The 20,427-nt window shown below is 43.1% G+C and overlaps 1 protein-coding gene across 1 annotated transcript in view; it reads right to left on the bottom strand.

The window, feature by feature from the left end:
• Positions 1-2,732: 2,732 nt before the first annotated feature.
• The window catches only part of LOC145339318 (transmembrane protein 151B-like), a 34,218-nt gene continuing 16,523 nt past the window's right edge, over positions 2,733-20,427 (bottom strand). Inside the window, exon 2 of the mRNA XM_080183744.1 lies at positions 2,733-4,145. Within this exon, the coding sequence (XP_080039870.1) occupies positions 2,733-4,145 (1,413 nt within the window). The remainder of the gene's footprint in view (positions 4,146-20,427) is intronic.

Raw genomic sequence — 20,427 nt, 5'->3', positions numbered from 1 at the left:
GTCGGCAAGCAAAAGTGGGCTGCAGCCAGGTCAGGGGTAAAGCTCACTAGAGGCCAAGATTGCAAAGTTACTCTGCTGCAGTGGGCTATGAGGAGGGCCTTGATAGGATAGCAAGCGGGACCTGACTGGAATGCACAGTGAGGCGCTGGATACATTAGCTGGCCTGCCAGATAGCTTCTTATTACAAGCAAGGATCATGGAGGATTCAGGTACAACTTTGTTATGGGCATTTTGCAGAGCTGCCTCTTGCAACATCTATTCCAACCCTCTGCACAGCCACTGCTATCCAACTATCAACCTTGTGCAGTCAGGTCACCTACTCTTCTGCGCTACCCCCTCCCCCCACACACTCCCTAAGCCACTAAAAGCAGCTCTATTGGAAGCAATTTGCAGCCTAACGAGTTTTATTCAATTCCTTTGGTCACTTTATTAGTCGTAAAAGTATAATTTATTTCAGTACCCCAATGATTTTACTGCTAGGTTGGGTCACAGCAGTGTTCAGGAGGTTAACCTGTAATTCCTGGAGACTTCAGGGCAACCCTAGAGGGTCAATAACCAGAACGTCTCAGTGAGACAGCACTCAGGAATGGGAACCTCACCTGATGTTAAGGATGTGGTTGGTCTCTCTAAATAAACAATTGTTTGAATGGTCTAGTTAAAAGGGGAATGTACTCTATGTACTTACCCAGTCTTGTAAGGTCAGCATCAATCACTTCCTGGTGCCTCTCCATCACCTCTTACTCCAGCTTTGAATTGTTCAGTCAAAAGCATAGGAACAGGAAATGACCATTCAGCCCCTCAAGCCAGCTTCACTATTCAATTTGATCACTGATGATCTATATCTTAATTCCTTTTAGCAGTATTTTATCTCCATTTAGCTGTACCTTGACTCTACTTACTCACCGTAGTCCCCTACTCTTAATAATCTTGTCTAATGGAAAGTTTAGCAAGCTCAGTTTGGACATTTTCAATTTAATTAGCCCTATTAGCTCCAAGGGGAGAATGTTTCTGATTTGTACTATTCTTTGCCTGTAAAATATAAAGTTATAGAATCTTACAATACAGAATGAGGCTATTCAGTCCATCATTGTCTGTGCTAGCTCTTTAAATAAAGCTCTTTAATTGGTCCCACTTCCCTTGCTCTAACCCTAAGCCCTGCAAATGTTTATTTTCAAATTTATATCCAATTCTTATACAGATTTTACTCAAGTATTGAAGAATTACAAATTGAACTCCATAAATTCCACATGTTTTGAGATTACCATAAACTTCAGGACAATGAGACATAGACTCAGGAATAGAAGATGGTTGGGGCACAGGCAATATAGATTTAATTACTTTACACAGAGAGAGAGATGGTGTGGAAAGATCTAAACAGAGATCTGGATAGGATTTACAGCCACCTGGTGTTTGAGATGGGCCTTGGAATTCTTTCCTGTCGTGCCCTTCCCTATGCTGAACTGCTGATTGGAGGTAGCCCAGGCGGCGAACATCTTATGCAGGGTCTTCCTGGAGAGTGTCACCTCTTGGCTTTATCAGCAGTGTCTCCATTCAGCTGCGGTGGAATTGCATGTGTGAAATCAGTATACTTTAATACAGGCAGTACAATGATGGACAGAGGATTTTTACAACAGCATGACAATGACCATCGCCCCCTCCCCCAATCCAAACCCCATCCTCCCCTCAACATCTGCCGATGGTCAAAGGAAGGAACTCTGTACAAAGTGGCTGCTCCCAATTGGTCTCCAACCAGCTGCTCTAAACTGTGTGACAAGAGACAACTGCAAGATGCCAGTAGCTTCTCCCCATATATTAGACACTTCCGATAGTACCTGGGGCTATTAAGTTGTTCAGTGGGATATACATTCCGTTCTAAAGGTTGAATCCAGACCAATATCAGGCCTTGTGTTTAATTTCAATGTGTGTTGCTAATTTGGCTCGTTCAGGTTATGCTTATTGTCCACGCCCATTTGTACAAGACTTGCTCCTCCTCCAAATTCAGAAGTGTACACACACATTGCAGGTTTGGGAAAGAGTTTTCCATGCCATCTCCTTCTTCCCCTCCTTTTCCCACAGTCATCTATTGCTCAAAACGATTGAAATGGGGAAAATAAAAGTGTTAGAATCTTTTATGAGCTAACTGGTAACCACTTTTAAAGGCAACTCAGAAAAAACCTCACTGGCTGTCACCACTTCTTGAGGTTTCAGCCTGTGGTACAGGCTGCAGATAGGGAGTGTAATTGACAGTCATTGCCATCTGGAGAAGATCACAAACCCTGGAGGTTGGCCCAACCTCGCTGGTCCTGGAGGCATCAACAACAAGTTGTGTTTCTGTAACGGCTTTGATCTAGGAAAATCTGCCCAGGAATGTAATCAGACAAAATTTGACACTGAGCCACAAAAAGCTGTAGTGGGACAGACTTTAGCTAAAGAGGTAGGTTCTAAGGAGGGGTTCAAAGGACAAGAGAGAGACAGTTGGGAAGGTTCAGGGAGGGAATTCTTGAACTTAGGGACTGGGCAGCTAATGGTGGAATGGCGGAAGGAAGGAAGTTCACAAGTGACCAAAATTGTTGGAGCGCAGAGAACATGGAGGCTTGTAGGAATTAGAAGACGAATTTAGAGAGATAGAGGGGAGGCAAGGCTGTGGAAGGATTTGAACAATAGGACGAGGATTATAAATTTGAGACATGGGAGGACAGGATTCAACGTAGGTCAGAACTGAATATAAGAGGTCACAAAGATGTTTCGAGGCAGGAATTTCTTCGGATATAATACCTGCGCCCCTCCCCCTCGCGACCCTGACAGGGCCGGTGAACAATCAGCACCGGGAAAAAGCGGGCATCGTGGTAGTTTGGCGGGTTCTCGCTGACCGCCAGCTGGCTGGAGTAGGAGCGGCACTGGTCATCACGGCAGCGCTCATTGATGTTGCTGCTGCGGCTGTGCCACAGGCCGGTCCGGCGGGAGCCGTGCACACGGCAGAGCGAGAAACGACTGGTGTCGAGGGAGAAGCGCGAGTGGCTGCGGCACACATTGCGGGAGAAGATGGAGGAGCTGCTGGACCTCCCGTCGCAGTCCGTGCGGACAATGCCGCAAGCCGAGTAGCCATTGCAGATTGACAAAGAGGCCAGGTCCATCAGTACAGCCTCTGAATAGCTAGGGATGAGCTGCCGGTTGGTGCGAATGTGCCACTCGAGCTCAGTGCTGTCCACAGTGCCGACTCGGGCCACAGGAGAGCACTGGCCGGTCTCCTCAGTTGGGGTCACCCCCACATACTCTAGCCCAAACAGCTTCTCCACATGATAGTGGACGTAGGCAGTCCGATACTCCACTAAGACCCTGAGAGGCCAAGATAGCATGAGCAAGCCTGCCACCCAGAAGGTGTAGTGCGAAATATACCATGGGAGGCGATCAGGATTTACATAGACCATCATGTAATCCTTGAAGTCCACGTTCTTGAGCTGCATCCCCTCACGAGCCTCCATATAGTCATCCAGTCCCTCGATCTCGCTGAAAAAGTGTGCTCGTTGGTTCAGGTAGCAGTTCTCCGACTCTGTGTTGGCAAAGCTGAAACACTTGGTAAAACGCAGCCTGGTGGCTGGGTAGTGCTCCAGACCCAGCAGCTCCTTTGACACATCACGTACACCACATCGGGCATACTCAAACTCTGCCTCGGCCACATGTGTGTTGACCCGCTCGTGGTACACCTGCGTGGTGGTGTAGGCATCACCGTTGCGGTAGCGGGTCACCTGGCGCGTGCGCCGCACAAAGTGGTAACTGATGGCCTTCCACCAGATGCAGGGCGTGGCCTGCTGCATGCGGCCTATGCGCTCGTAGACACTATCGATGTCTGCTTTGTACTGGAGCTCACTCCGAGCGTGGCAGTGCCAGCATTCAACCAGGTAGACCATATAGAGCATCGCCAGGAAGGCCAGCGGAATGTAAACGTATCCATTGGAGCAGGGACTATCATGGTAAATCATTGACTTGCCCTTCAGAGAGCTGTCGAAGCTGAGTTTGGTGACTCGGGTTAATTGGCACCATGCTATAGCCCCCAGACATCCATACATCAGAAGAGAGAGGATCAGACACTTCCAATGTGACTCCCGGCAAACTGAAGTACTCAGCGACTGTTTTGCTGGTCTCTGCTGCTTGTAATCCATCCCAGGAAGCAAAAGGAAACAAGAAATGCAGAGTTATTAAAGTCAGTGGTAACCAACTTTTTCCAAGTTCATGTACCATGGAATAAGAACATTTAGCACCTCAAGCTCACTCATTCTCCAGACTTTGTAGAAAACCCTCTATTCTGGACTCAAGTCCATTTAATATTCTCCCACAGGCCATGCCTAAAACTTCATCTATTGCTCTTTCCTATTTAATTTCTTCCTGTAGCCACGTGCAATCTGCCGATTTCATCCACCAGATTCCACCTATGATCCATTCTATTCTAACTCCATTTCAACTAAGCGTGTACAATTTGCTTCATCATGAACTCAACTCAATTCAACCTTCTTTCACAGTTCACCATCTCCTCCCTAATCTGTCGTAGACTCTGTCTCAATTGATCTCTTTTCTATTGGTCGTTATACAACCCATTCTCTTATGATCTCTGTCTAATCTTCAGAGCTGACTGAAGAAGAATTGGACAACGTTACTCCCAAAGATGACTTTGGCAGAAGGCAGTATCAGCATCCAATGCCACAACCTAAATTATCAATTCTTAACCCAATGCCTTCTAACCAAATCATAGTCCCAGATCCCCAGAACTCAGCAATCGTCGTTATACTGATGTGGTTGAAGAAGGTACAATACTGCAGGTGTTAGAAATCTGGAACAGAAACAGAAAATGCTGTAAATACTCAGCAGGTCTGGCAGCGTCTGTGGAGAGAGAAAGAGCATTAACATTTCAGAACAATAATCTTCCGAGGGGATTTTCATAGTAACTTAATTACAGTGTTAATGTAAGCTTACTTGTGACTAATAAATAAATCCATCAGAACAGGTACTCTACATTTGATTATCTCTCTCTATATCAATCCATATAATCCAATGAACCAGCATTTGCTTTTGAGTTTGTTCTCCATCTCCATCCTCTCGTTGAGCAAAAGGTCAATTCAGCTTCATTTCTTATTTGGTCTGGGTTTTGAGTTTGTATGTTTTGTTCTTCCCAGAGTCACACATTTAATAGTCTGCTGACCTCGCCATTATACATCACTTTGCAGTTTATTAAAAAATTTAAATTAAGTTAATTTCACTGAGTTTCTCTTTAACATTATTTGTCACCTGTTTCTTCTTCCTGTCCTTTTCCTCCTTCTTCATTTCCAGTACCAATTGTACAATGTAAGTGGATTTGCACCCATTTTCTTCATACCAAATTTGCAATCTTTGAGCTGCTATCATAGAGCTTGGGTTGGACAGTGAGGCATTTTCCATGGGGAGAAGGTAGGACATTTAGAAACCAAGGTAACTCTGAGTTTTTATGTCAATGTACACATAAACATACAAAAGGAAGGACGAGGAGGCTTATTGAGCTCACCCATTCTAGATATGGTATGACCAACACACCATGGAGCCAATTGCTTGCTATGGATCTACTTTCAGAGATCAGAAAGCTAGAAGATAAAAACCTATGACTAATTCAAGAGCTATTAAGTTGCCTTTTTAAGCTTCTTAGTTACCTTGTGTAAGCTGCTCCAGGGGACACCAACTCTGAAAAGATTTACTTCCTAATTTCTTGTCCAACTATTTGATATGCTTTCTCTGTAGTCCTGCATGGCCTGACGTCAATTCTTCATACACTGTAGATAATAAGTAATTCAGTAGCATGTCAATGTAATCAAAGGGCCCCTCACACCCATTATGTTAGAAAATCTCTAATCCTTGTCTGTCCAAGAAGACAGGGAGACAAAAGCACAGAGAATAGTCATGTGTTGAATCAGAGTTATAAGAGGTAGTCGTTTGGTGTTCTGTACTGGTATGGAAGCAACATAGGGGTTAGGAATTGGGATGGAATCCTGTTCTGCTGCATTTTCACCTCAAGGCTTGATCAGCACCACTATGCAACAGAGAATTCACCTGTTGCTCGTGGTCTCATATCTGGACCTCAATTTGTAGACATCCATTGGATTCGGATCCCATCAGATACACTGCATAAATCACATTCAGTGGATTGGACATCAATGGAAAGGAAGGCATGGGTACACTTACAAGGGGGTCCCACCATGAGCATGTTTAATGATGAAGAGAGAACACTTTCCGAGGAATCATTTTCTCAGCTTGTCCTATTGCTAGGCAACCTTTACCTAATGCCAATGTGTAATGAACACTTCCCACTCCATTAAAGTGATTCGACATACCCCGTGGTGGAGAGTATGTCAGTGGTTTGCCAATGCTGGCAGTGGACAAGGTTCCTCGCTGGCAGTGGACAAGGTTCCTCACTGGCAGTGAACGTTGGAACAATTGGTTCTTGGATGTCCACTTGATTAGAAACCTGTCTCTCTCATGTAGGTTTTCTTTAGTGTTTCAGAGGTTGTGTTGTTAATGTGATGAACTACAAAACAACTTACAGCTTTAGCATAACATAATGTCTTGAGGTCCTTCATAAGAGAGTTATCAACTGAAATTCGACATTGAACGTCAAAAGTAGAAATCAGGAAAGCTGACTAAAAGCCTGGCAAAGGACGTAGGTTTTAAACAGTATCTTAGAGGAAAGAAAGGCAGGGATTTGAAAGAGAATTCCAGAGTTTAAGACTAGGACAGGGACACCAATGGTGGAATAAATAAAGAATGTATGATGACTGTGAAGAGGGAGGGAATCAGGAAGGGATATAGCAGCCACAATAAAATAATCAGTCAAGGATGGGAATTGAGATTGCGGCAAGCAGTGTTCAACAATGACCCCTTGGTCTTTGAATGTGGAATCAAGATCTGAAGCCTTTCTTTGCCCCTGTGGCTCCATGTTCAGGTGAGTATATTTGAAAATCATCCCTGCTGGTTTTATCCCCCTCATGGGCTACTTGTCACATGTGGATCTGCTTCCTTGAGTGCCTCAGGGTAAATCAGACTTTGAATGAGGGGCCTCAAATAGGTCTAGCCCCACCAACCTCCCAATTTATTTGTATATTCAGTGAAGTTAATGCCTCTTTTCAGGTATGGACACAACATCAATCTTTTGATATTTATCAAAATGCAGCCAGCACACAGTTAACCTATAATGAACACTGCTTCCTGCCCACGATACTGGAGGCTTACAAGGCCACCAATTACCTGAGAAAGTGGTTTTGAGCAGCCAAACTACTAGGTCTTCACCTCTGTGTGACAATGTAATTGCTGAAATCTTCCACTAGATGCTGCCGACTCTGATCAGGTTTTCAGCTTGTTTTTGTCTGAGAGCCCTGTCAGACAGAAATTGTAAGCTTTCCAAGTAAATTGTGCAGTTAAAAAGTGATTATCTGCTTGAATGGTCCATCGAGGGATGTCTGTTCATGTTGTCTGTTGTGCTGCATCAGCTCCATTAGTTATTGAAAAGGGTTGAGCCTTCCAAAGGAGAATGTGTGTTGTAAAGCAGGTGAATTATTTAGCTGAGGTGTTTAGTGTTTGATTGTGGTTATTAATACCCTGTTTCTCAGAATGAGGCCATGAGTATATCAGATTATGATGGAGATTTAATACTGATGGTGTTTTCACACCATTATAGGGAACTTCAATTGTAACCTGACCACTTTGCATATCAAAGATTTTCCAACGTGTTCCGACTTAGTCCTTTTTCAAGTTTTGTTAAACCAGCTTGCTTTGAGCAAACATATCCATGCACATAGAAATATAAAAACTTGGAGCAGAAATAGGCTTTTTGGCCAGTCGAGCCGCTCCGTCATAGCTGATCCTCTACCTCAATGCCACATTCCTGCTTACTCTCCTGCTTTCTCAATGCCGCTAGAATCTAAAAATTTATCTATCTCTTTCTTGAATACACTCAGTGACTTGGCTTCTGCAACTTTCCATGGTAGAGAATTCCACTGATTCACTACCCTTTAAGTGAATAAATCTTTCCTCATCTCAGTCCTAAACTGTCTATCCCATATCCTGATACTGTGTCCCCTGGTTCTAGATTCCCCAGTGAAAAGTCTCACAACACCAGGTTGAAGTCCAACAGATTTATTTGGTAGTAAAAGCCACTAGCTTTTGGAGCGCTGCCCCTTCATCAGGTGAGTGGGGGTTCTATTCACAAACAGGGCATATGAAGACACAAACTCAATTTACGAAATAATGGTTGGAATGCGAGTCTTTACAGGTAATCAAATCTTAAGGGTACAGACTATATGAGTGGATAAAACGTTAAGCACAGGTTAAAGAGATGTGTATTGTCTCTAGACAGGATAGTTAGTGAGATTTTACAAGCCCAGACAAGTCATGGGGGTTACAGATAGTGTGACATGAACCCAAGATCCCGATTCAGGCCATTTTCATGTGTGCGGAACTTGGCTATCAGTCTCTGCTCAGCGACTCTGTGTTGTCGTGTGTCATGAAGGCCGTCTTGGAGATTGCTTACCCGAAAATCAGAGGCCGAATGCCCGTGACCGCTGAAGTGTTCCCCAACAGGAAGAGAACACTCTCTTGCCTGGTGATTGTCGAGCGGTGTTCATTCATCCATTGTTGTAGCGTCTGCATGGTCTCCCCAATGTACCATGCCTTGGGACATCCTTTCCTGCAGCATATCAGGTAGACAATGTCGGCCGAGTTGCAAGAGTATGTACCATATACCTGGTGGATGGTGTTGTCACATGAGATGATAGCATCCGTATCAATGATTCGGCATGTCTTGCAGAGGTTGCTGTGGTAGAGTTGTGTGATGTTGTGGTCACTGTCCTCCTGAAGGCTGGGTAGTTTGCTGTGGACAGTGGTCTGTTTGAGGTCATGCAGTTGTTTGAAGGCAAGAAGTGGGTGGGGGTGTGGGGAGTGCTTGTTTTGTTTTACTGTTTGTCACAATAAACATTTTCCATTAAAACATGGGCTTGAATTTTCAGGATGGCAGGAGCTTGGCACCTGTTATCCAGACAGTCAGTGGGGAACACATCCCTGCTGGCTCCGACAAGTCTGCTGCCATTTCATTTACGCACTTGGAAGGAAGTCCTGCCTTGGAGAGTTGTCGGCTTTAGAACCCGCCCATGTAAAATTCTGGCCATGGATTCCTGTTGCACATTCTTTTCAGTTCATGATATGGAAATCAAATTTCTTTTAAAAAGTTACTGGTATTTACTGAGATCATAAAGACGTTAAATTTCTACATTTGGACAGCAATAAAAATCCAATTTTAAAGATTTTCTTTGCAAATTTATTATATTTCAGCTTTGCTAATTCCAAGGAGATAGCCATTGTGAAATTGTCAGCCAGAAAACAGGCTTTCAGATATCAAAGCAAATTCAGGCTATCAGTTTGGCAGTCAGCTAATAGTCTCGAATAGAAAATGGGAATAATATATCAAAATGTATCATTTGTACATGTAATTATTCATCAGGGGACTATCGTATTGACTCAGCATATCATACACAAATCCCTCAGGTCCTTGACTTGTGGTCAATACAATTAATTGAGTGATGCAAGGGTTCAGGCTACAGTTAGGAGTGTGTGACTGATTGGTATCCTACATTTACACTCAAAAGTAAATTCAGTTATCTCTAAACCTGCAAATGTATACTTTCAGGCATCTCTTCACCAGCACTGAGCAATGTCAGCATCCTGTTCACTAGCACAATATAATGTCAGCACAACACAGAGTAATATCAGCATCCCATTCGCTCGCATAGTGCATTGGGTGCCAATCAATCAGGCTCTTAATAAGTTGAGCTTGAGTGTTATTGGACTCAACCAGGCGAGTGGAGAGTGTTCCATTACAATCCTGACTTGCATCTTGTAGATGGTAGACAAGCTTTGGAGAGTCAGAAGCTGATTTACTCTCCACAAAATTCCCAGCCTCTGGCCTGCTCTTGTAGCCACAACATTTATATGCTAGTCTAATTAGTTTCTGGTCAGTGGTAACTCCCAGAATTTTGATAGTGGGCGATTCAGCGATGGTAATGCCACTGAACATGAAGAGCAGATGGTTGGAATCTCATTCAATCTCATTGAATAACTCATTGAACTATGGTACTGGTAAACATTCTCCATTCCAAAACAGTACTAAATTCCTGGCTACTGATTGTCACATTGTTTGGCCACAAGGCTAAAATAAAGCCATTAAAATAAAATTTCCAAACCAAATTTATAAATCTAAGGATGTGGCATTACATGCAAATGACGATTAATTACCCATGTGCATTCCACTGGTACCTGGGTGGCTTCAACTGCCCTAGCACTCCTATGATTTGCTGGTGGAGGTTCATTAGAAGTGACTGCAGATGGCCTTACAGGACACCTTCAAGCAGCTCTGAGCCTAAAAAGCCCAACTTCAGACTGTACCATCTCGATATGGGTGATAACAATCCGGGCTGGCTGATTGGCAGGCGATAACAAGGGAACTAGCAATGTGGTAGTGGTGGGAAGGATTAATGGTGTCATCCTGAGAAAGGATGACAGGCTCCTCCTCCATGGACACATATCATAACTTCAGGGCTTATTCAGTGAGATTGAATGAAATTCCAACCATCTCAATGGTTGGTCCTAGGTTAGGACACTACCTGAGGAACTCCTGCAGCGATATCCTGTGGCAAAGATGATTGGCTTCCAATAACTACAACCATCTTCCTTTGTTCCAGGTATAACACCAACCAGTGGATATTTTCCACAGAACAGTCCATCATCTCCCAGGCCCCCTCACCTTACACCACCCCTCACCTTCTCCTCCCCTCCCTCTACCAATTCCTATTGACTTCAATTTTGTTGGGATCCTTAAAGCCACAGTCAAATGCTGCTTTGATGTCACCTCATCTCTGGAATATCTCAAGCTGAGTGACCATGGCAAAACTCAAACTAAGCATCGATGAGCAAATCCTGTAAATAAGCACCTGTTGATGGCACAATCAACAATACTTTCCATCACTTAACCCATGATCGAGAGTTGACTAATAGGACAATGTTGGCCAGATTTGCTTGGACAACTTTCCACATTCTTGGGTAGATAATAAATATTTCAGCTGGTCTGGACTGGAACAGCTTGATTAGGAATGTATCAAGTTCCTCTGTACAACAGTGCTACAGCTAGCATATTGTCAAAGCTCATAGCCTTTGGTGTATCCATTGCCTTCAGCTGTTCCTTAATGTCACTAGGAATGAATTGAGTTGGCTGAAGATTGGCATCTATGATGCTGGGGATCTCAAGGGATGGATCATTCACTCAGCACTTTTGGCTAAAGATGGACACAAATGCTTCAACCTTGCCTTTTGCACAGATGTGCTGGGTTCCCCTATCAGGGCAGGGTGGGGATACTGAGAATGGGGATATTTGAGAAACCTCTTCCTCAGGAGAGTTGTTTAATTGTCGACTACTATTCATGACCAATTGCAGAAAACTGATTCACTGGCCATGGGATCACTTAAGCTGTCTAAAGCATTCTGCCTCTGCTGCTTAGCATGCACGTAGACCTGTGCTGTAGCTTCATCAGATTTTAGTTACACCTTGCACTACCCCAGCATATTTTTTTGCACTCCACTTTGACCAAGCCTTGGTGGTAATGGTAGAGTGCGGGATATGCTGGACAGTGAGCTTACAGATTGTGGATGCATAGAATTCTGCTGCTGCTGATGGCCCATAATGTCTCATGGTGGCTCACCTGCCCACTTAGCATTCTCATAGTGCCATACAACATGGAGGGCGTCCTCAGCGTGAAGATGGGACCTCAAAGGACAGTATGATGTTTATTCCTACCACAACTGTCATGGAGAAATATATCTGTGACAGGTAGACAAATTAAGACAAGGTCAGTTAGGTTTTTCCCTTTTGTTGGTTCTCTCACCACCTGCTACGGGCTCAGTGTGGCAGATATGTCTTTGAGAACTTGGCCAGATCAGTCAGCAGTAATACTACCAAGCCAACTATTGATGTGTACATTGAAGTTCCCTACCCAGAGCACTTTCTGCCCCCTTGCTCAATGCATCTTCCAAATCGTGTTCAACATAGAGGAGTATTCATTCAGCAGCTGAGGGAGAATAATAGGCAGTGATTAGCAGGAGGTCCCCTTGCCTGTGTTTGAGCTGATGCCATGAGACTTCAGGGGTTCTGTGCCAATATCGAAAACTCCCAGGGCAACTCCCTCACAATTGTATACCTCTCTACCACCACATCTGGAAGGTCTGTCCTGTAAGTGGGACAGGACATATCCAGGGATGGTGATGGAGATGTCTAGGACTTTGGTTGCAAGGTATAATTCAGTCAATATGACTATGTCAGCTGTTGCTTGACTGACTTGTGGAATAGCTCCCCTACTGTTGGTACAAGGCCCCAGATGCTGGTGAAAAAGACTGCAGGGTCAACCAGGAAGGGTGTGCCTTAGTCATTTCTAATGCCCAGTTTAGTCCTTCTAGTTTTATTCTTCTTTAACTTTTGATGGCATAGTGGCACAGTAGTTAGCACTGCTGCCTCACAGCACCAGGGACCCAGGTTCAGTTCTAGCCTTGGGTGAGTGTTTGTGGAGTTTGCATATTCTTTCTGTTTCTGCATGGGTTTCCTCTGGGTGCTTGATTTCTGCTTAAATTGGTGTGGGTCTGGATCCATAAATAAGTCAGAGCTGGTAAGGACAGCAGATTTCCTTCCTTAAATAGCATTTGTGAACCAGGTGAGTTTTAACAACAATTTGATAATCATCTTTACTGGGCTTGGCATTTTATTTCCAATTTATTTATTAATTGAATTAAAATTCTCCTCACTGCTGTGATGAGATTTGAACTCATATCCCCAGAGTGTTAGTCCAGGCCTCTGAATTACAAGTCCAGTCACATTATTACACCTGCTGCCCTAATAAACTAAAGAAGGTTAGTCACAAGATGAAGGCCGCAAATAGAGGCTAAGTTGTTGGCTACGCAGTAGCTCTGAACCACATTAAATCATGTTGTTTTTCCACAGGCTACTCAATGCTGCAAAGTTAGCAATTGAAAAACCAAATTAATAGAAAGGGAGCACGGTGAGATAGTTCAATCATGTGACAGCTTTTAATGGTTGCAAAACTGGGGCTGTGAGCGCAATATATGGTAGGAAAGACAAATATTACTTTTACTTTTATCTTTAATCATTGGGAAACCAGTCTGCTGAGGCCTGACAAGCTAACACAATAAAAAAGGGCTGCTCAATGCCGTGTTTATATCTGACATTGACATCATGAATAGGCTTGCCAACTCTGGATGGATTTATTCCTGGAAATATTATTACATGATCTACTGCCTCAATTGCTCTACCTAAACAGACTATTTTCTCATATTCAATATTCATATAAGTTGACAGACAAAAATATCAAAGAAAGTGGATAAAGACTTAATGGCCTTATGGCTTTCCCCTGCTTGCATCAGTGTTCAAGAGATTTATCTTGATATGGACAGTTCTGGAGAACTGTTAGATCAGGTTGCATCACTTTTCAGAATTCTGAGCCAAACCAGTGGCTGTTAAAGGGACCATTTTAAACCAAACTGCCTGCAAAAGGAGTGAGAGGGTGGCTCCTCCCTAAAACTGCGGGATGTTACCAGCCAGCCCTCTTCATCTACTTCCATTCAAAGCACCATTTGTAACTTCACTACACTCCAATGTGAATTACTGACAATGGACAGAGTTTTCCATTCCCGCTTTCCAAGTTTTCCAGTCTTGCCAGAAATCATTGTGGGTGGGAAGGGAAAATCCCGGCCAATCAATTACTAATAAGTGCAATCATTATCTAGTAAAGAAAACAACACAGTCAATCTGCACACAACAAAGTCCCAGAGATGGCAAAACTCGCCTGCTCTTCTACAAATAGCACTACAGGATCATTGGCATCAATATCAGAGGGTAGATAAGGCCTCAGTTTAATGTCTTATCTGAAAAAATGCAGCTCTAATAATGGCAACATTTGCTCATTATTGCACTGGGTGCCAGTGGGATTTTATGCTTAAATCTTGCTTATAAGATTCAAACTCATGATCATCTGAGTTAGAGGAGAGAATGGTACCACTGACACAAGGCTGACAGTGATGTTATCTCCCAGTTTTCATTACTGGTGTTTTCCCCAGAGCTCATCAATTTTGAGATCCAGGGTGAGGTATCTAAATGGATACAAAATTGGCTTGACAGAAGCCAGAGGGTGGTTGTAGAGGGTTGGTTTTCAAACTGGAAGTCTGTGACCAGTGGTGTGCCTCAGGAATCAGTGCTGGGTCCACTGTTATTTGTCATTTATATTACTAATTTGGATGAGAATATAGGAGACACAGTTAGTAAGTTTGCAGATGACACCAAGATTGGTGGCATAGTGAATAGTGAAGAAAATTATCTCCGATTGCAACAGGATCTTGATCAATTGGGCCAGTGGGCTGATGAATGGCAGATGGAGTTTAATTTAGACAAATGCGAGGTGATGCATTTTGGTAGACAGAACCAGGGCAGGACTTACTCAGTTAATGGTAGGACACTGGGGAGAGTTACAGACAAAGAGATCTGGGGGTACACGTTCATAGCTCCTTGAAAGTGGAGTCACAGGTGGACAGAGTGGTGAAGAAGGCATTCGACATGCTTGGTTTCATCGGAACATTGAACACAGGAGTTGGGACGTCTTTTTGAAGTTGTACAGGACATTGGTAAGGCCGCACTTAGAATACTGTGTGCAGTTCTGGTCACCCTATTATCGAAAGAATATTATGAAACTAGAAAGAGTGCAGAAAAGATTTACTACGATGCTATCAGGACTTGATGGATTGAGTTATAAGGAGAACCTGGATAGACTGTAGTCAATATCTTTTCCCAAAGGTAGAGGACTCTAAGCTAAAGGGCATAGATTTAAGGTGAGAGGGGAGAGATACAGAAATGTCCAGAGGGGCAATTTTTTCACACAGAGAGTGGTGAGTGTCTGGAACAAGCTGCTAGAGGTAATAGTAGAGGCGGGTACAATTTTGTCTTTTAAAAAGCATTTAGAAAGTTACAGGATATGATGGGTATACAGAGATATAGGCCAAATGCAGGCAATTGGGAGTAGCTTAGGGGTTTCAAAAAAAAGGGCGGCATGGACAAGTTGGGCCAAAGGGCCTGTTTCCATGCTGTAAACCTCAATGACTCTCATCTCTGTATTCTGCAATGTGGGAACTTATGGTGCAATCTCATTGGAACAGGACATTTCTTGGGACCTCCCTTAAACAAAAGGTTCCTTTACTGCCCTATTGCCTGTTTATCCTGACCTCCCCTATTTACATAACTACTTACATAAAACTTTTAGTGAAACAATCACTGAATTCTGCCAGTTCCATGAACTGCAAATCTACATATTTGTTTAGCAACATTCTCTTAGAAACATGGTCCCACCTCATTAATATGGCTGAATGGGGAGCAGGTACACGGGAATGCGGACCTGGGACAGGGGAATGCGGACCTGGGACAGGGGAATGCGGACCTGGTACAGGGGAATGTGGACCTGGGACAGGGGAATGCGGAGCAGGGACAGGGGAATGTGGATGTGGAGCAGATACAGGGGGATGCAGATGTGGAGCAGATACAGGAGGATGTGAAGCATCCACATGGAAATGTGGAGCAGGGCCAGAGGCCTTTTTTTACATCTATTCCATGGGATTTCTTTGGAGAAGGTGGTGGTTAGCCATCTAATTGAAATACTGCAGTCAATTTGATATAAGCACAATCACAATGCTACTGGGAGAGAGTTCCAGGACTCATACCCAGCAGCAGTAAGAGAATGGTGATATAGTTCCAAATCATGATGGTATGTAGCTTGAAGGGGAACTTGTAGATGGTGATGTTCCCAATACAAATACTGGCTTTGTTCTTAAATATAGTAGAATTTGCAGATGTAGAAGATGGTGCTGAAGAAGCAATAGCAAGATAGTTAATGGTGGAGGGAATGCATATTTAAGATGTTGGATACGGTGCTGATCATTTCGGCTGATTCATGCTCCATGGTGTCGAGCTTCTTGGGTATTGTTGGAACTGCACTCATACAGGCAAGTGGAGAGTATTCCATCACAATCTTGTCTTGTAAGTGGTGAACAGGTTTTGGGTAGTCAGCACTTTTGTGATGTTAAAGTGGCTTTCCATATAGCAGCATACCCTAAATGCATGAAGTCACAGTCACAACCATCAGCGAATATCCTCGTTTCTTATGATGGTGAGAAGATCATTGATGAAACAGCTGAAGATTTTTTGGCCTAGAATTATATCCTGGGGAGTTCCAGCAACTCTGTATAGGAGCCAAGATGACTGGGCAATATCAACGACAATCATCTTCCTTTGTGCTAGGTATGATGCCAACCAGTGGCGAATTTCCCTGATTTCCAATGACTCCAATTTTACAAGGGCTGCTTGATGTCATGTTTGGACCAATGTTATAATGAGGGCTGGAACCGAGTGGCCCTGGCAAAACCCAAAGTGAATATCGTTGAGCACATTCTTGCTGAGTATGTGCTGCTTGATGGAACTGTTAATGACACCTTCCGTCACTTTGCTGATGATTGAGAATAGATTGATAAATAGTAATTGGCCAAACTGGATTTGTCCTGCTTTGTGTGGAGAAGAAGTGCCTAGGAAATATTCCTCATTATGGTTGGGTAGTTTCAAGTGATGTAGCTGTACTGGATCAGCTTGAGTAGTGATGCGAATGGTTCTGGAACACAAATCTTCAGCTGGGAAGTTGTCTGTATCCAATATGCTCAGCCATTTCTTGATATCAGTAGTGAATTGAATTGGCTGAAGACTGGTTTCTGTGATGCTCGGGAGGAAGCCAAGATGGATCATCCACTTGGCCACTTCTGGCTGAAGATTGTTGCAAATGTTTCAGTCTTGTCTTTTGCACAGATGTGCTGGGCTCCTCCTTCATTGAAAATAGGGATGCTTGTGGAATCTCCTCCTCCAGTGAGTTATTTAAATGTCCACCGCCATTCATGACTTGGTGTGGCAGGACTGTAGGACTTTAATCTGATCAGTTGATTCTGAGATTACTTAACTCTGTCTACAGCATGCTGCTTCTGCTGTTTAGTATATTTGTGTTGTTGGTTCAACATTTGCCACCTGATTTTAATGTATGCCCAGTGCTGCTCCTGGAGGAGGTATCAATGAACATAGAGCAGGGCTCTGGGCATTACGGAACAAGTAGAGGGAATCAAATCAAGAGGAATTTGAAACACATACACAGGAGCATTGATCAGGAACATTGGAATTTGGAGCAATAAATGGGAACACAAAACACAGAAAAACATAGAACAAGGGAACGTGGGTTAGGTGTAGATAAACTTGGAGCAGGCATGGAGGAATATGAAAAAAGTATAGCAACACATGAAGGAGGTAAGGGAATTCATGAAGCAGGTGAGGAGATAGTGAAGAACATGAAACACGTAAATAGGACTTTGGTGCAAACAGAGTGGAACATGGTACAGTGGAAGCTGGTACAGGAAACACTGATCATATACACACTCACCGGAACAGGTAGTGAATAATATAGAGAAGGTACAGAGGAGATCGCTGCAGGTACAGAGCAAGATGGAACAAGAACAAGTGAAGACAGAGAGGTTCAAGTGAACCTGGATCAGGTACAGAGCTTTGTGAAGCAGATGCAGGTGGACAGCAAAATGGTACCAAGTGATGTGGAGCAGGTATGGGTGGACAGCAATGCTCATACCAAGGGATGCAGAGCAGGCCCAAGGGAAATGTTACGGAAGAGCATGCAACCTGTAGAAAAGCAAATGGGGTAGGTAAATGTTAACATTGAGTAGATACATTGGAACAGGAGAATGTGGAGAAGATGAAACAAAAGGAGTGGTTAATAAGGAACCGGGAGAAGAATAATGGACAACATCATATCAAAAGCAGTTTCACAACTAGTAACTGAAGGCTGATTAGAAGTGGGTAGATGTCTTGCCTGTACATATTCATCTAGCAATACTTTTTTCAGGTTTCACAGAAGCATGGTCCTATCTTACAGAAATGTGGAGCAGGTGCAGGAGAATGTGGGGCAGGTGCAGGGGAACATGAACAATATGAATGCAGACAAGCAATGGCTAGCACTTCAAGTTAACACACAAGTTGCAACAATCATTTATTCAGTATGTGGTCCAGCTAAGGCTAAAAAGAGTTAGAGGTAGTATTAAATCAAAAGAAATGTTTATAATGTTGTCATAAAGAATAGCAAGCCTAAAGATTATAGGTTGTCTGAATTCAGCAAACTGAGTGCATTTAAGACAGAGAGAGAGAGATTCTTGATTGGTAAAGAGATCAAGGGTGACGGGGAAAAAGCAGGAGAATAGGTTTTTCAAACCCATCAGCCATGATTGAATGGTGATGCAGACTTGACGGGCTAAATGGCCTACTTCTGCCCCTTTATCTTATGGTCTTTTAAGGAGGACTATAACATTAGTAAGGAAAGAGAAAAAATGAAAATGTGAGTGGATTGGCAAGAAATAAAAACAAAAATAAAGATAAAAAGGAAGAGACTGGTGATAGTAAATGTGGGTTTATTCAAAACAGAGAGAGATTAAAGTATAACAGGGAAAAAAGGAAATAGCAGAGATATTAAAAAATAATTGGGGCAGGACTTTCCAGCAGGATGGACCCTGAGCAGCGGATTCTCCAGCATCAAGATGGGTGAACCACACAAAATGCTGTTGACATTGGCAGGACTGGAAGATCCTGTCAGTGACCAATGACGAGCCAGCCATGCCGCTCAAAAACACACTGCTGGGAGGCTGGAAAATCCCTTTGTATGTGACCTCATGGTAGAAACAGAAGCAACATTCTAAAAATAGTGGGGAAACCTAGGGTCCAGCAGGAATGTGCAATTTAATGACATCTGTGAAAGTAAACAAAGAATATTTAATGGGATGGCGTGCAAAAATCCTCTTGAAGGAAGTAAACATTACCCTGCTGTTTAGAAAGGAGGAAGAGAGAAAATGGAGAACTACTGGGCAGTCAGCATAACATCAGTGATGGGCAAAATGCTGGTTACTTACTCGGCATGTGGTAACAGGACACTGACAAAATCATCCAGTGATTAAACAGAGTCAACAGGGATTTATGAAAGGAAAATCATGTTTGACAAATCTGTTGGAGTCTTTTGAGGATATCACTAATAAACTGATAAGGGGGAACCAATGGATGTGGTGCACTCGGATTTTCAAAAAGCATGGGATAAGATACCACATAAGAGATAGTTACACAATTAACACTCATGGGATTGGGAGTTGGGGGGATGGATGTGAGGCGTGCAGGTTGAGGATGGTAATGAATTAACATAGACTGAGGGTTGCTTAATGGGCAGAAACAAAATAGCAACAAATGGGATCATTTTCAGGTTGTTCAGCTGTACATAACAGCATGGGAATTCCAAGCATCAATATTTGCACTTCGGCTATTTCCAGTCGATATTCATGGCTGAGACACAGGGACTGACTGGAGCTTATTCAAGTTTGCCTATGTTAGGTGAAAAAGTAAGTGACTAGGACACAAAGTGGCTGCAGAGGAATACAGATAGGTAAGATGAGTGAACGAGAACATGGCAGTGGAATACAATGTGGCAAAGCACGAAAGTATGTTTGCATTTAGTGGAATTTGCACAGCCGTGCACACAAATTACAAAAAGCTAACTTGCAGGTACAGCAAAATAAATGGTATTCTATCTTTTGTTACAAGGGGATTAGAATATAAATGTAAAGAAGTCTTAGCATAAATCTACAGGACATTGATCAGGCTACACCTGGAGTTTTGTATGCAATTTTGGTCTCCTTACATAAGTAAGGACATATGTGCCTCAGAGGGAGTGTAACAAACATTGAGTAGACTGGTTGTTATGATGACGGTTTGTCCTATGAAGAGAGATTGGTTGACTCGAAGAGTGAGTGTTGATTTAATTGAAATGTATAAAATTTTAAAGGCCTTGATAAGGTAAACATTGAGAAAATGCTTTCCCTGGAAGCGGAATTTAGAAAACTGGACAACAACTCAGAATAAGGGAGCTGCCATTTAAGATTGAGGTGAGGAGAAATATCTTCACTCAGAGGATTGTGAATCTTTAGAATGTGGATTTGAAATAGAAGATCAGCCATGATGTTAATAAATGGAGCAGCAAATTTGAAAAAATAATAGACTACGCCTCCTCCCATTTCTTATTCTTATGGAGTCAGTAAAGGGGAACATGAAGCAGGTATACAGGCAGATGTTATATAAGTGATAATTTTATTGGACCAACGATCCAAGAAGCCCAGATGAAAATTCCAGAGACCTGGGGGCGATTCTTCCAAAGTGCTGAATTGGTGGGAAAACTGGTCTCG

Source organism: Carcharhinus amblyrhynchos, unplaced genomic scaffold, assembly GCF_965287045.1.
Source record: "Carcharhinus amblyrhynchos unplaced genomic scaffold, sCarAmb.v2.hapA scaffold_401, whole genome shotgun sequence".
In the NCBI taxonomy this organism is placed as follows: Eukaryota; Metazoa; Chordata; class Chondrichthyes; order Carcharhiniformes; family Carcharhinidae; genus Carcharhinus; species Carcharhinus amblyrhynchos.
The sequence above is the reverse complement of the archived record's forward strand: the minus strand, read 5'-3'. Positions and strand labels throughout refer to the sequence as shown.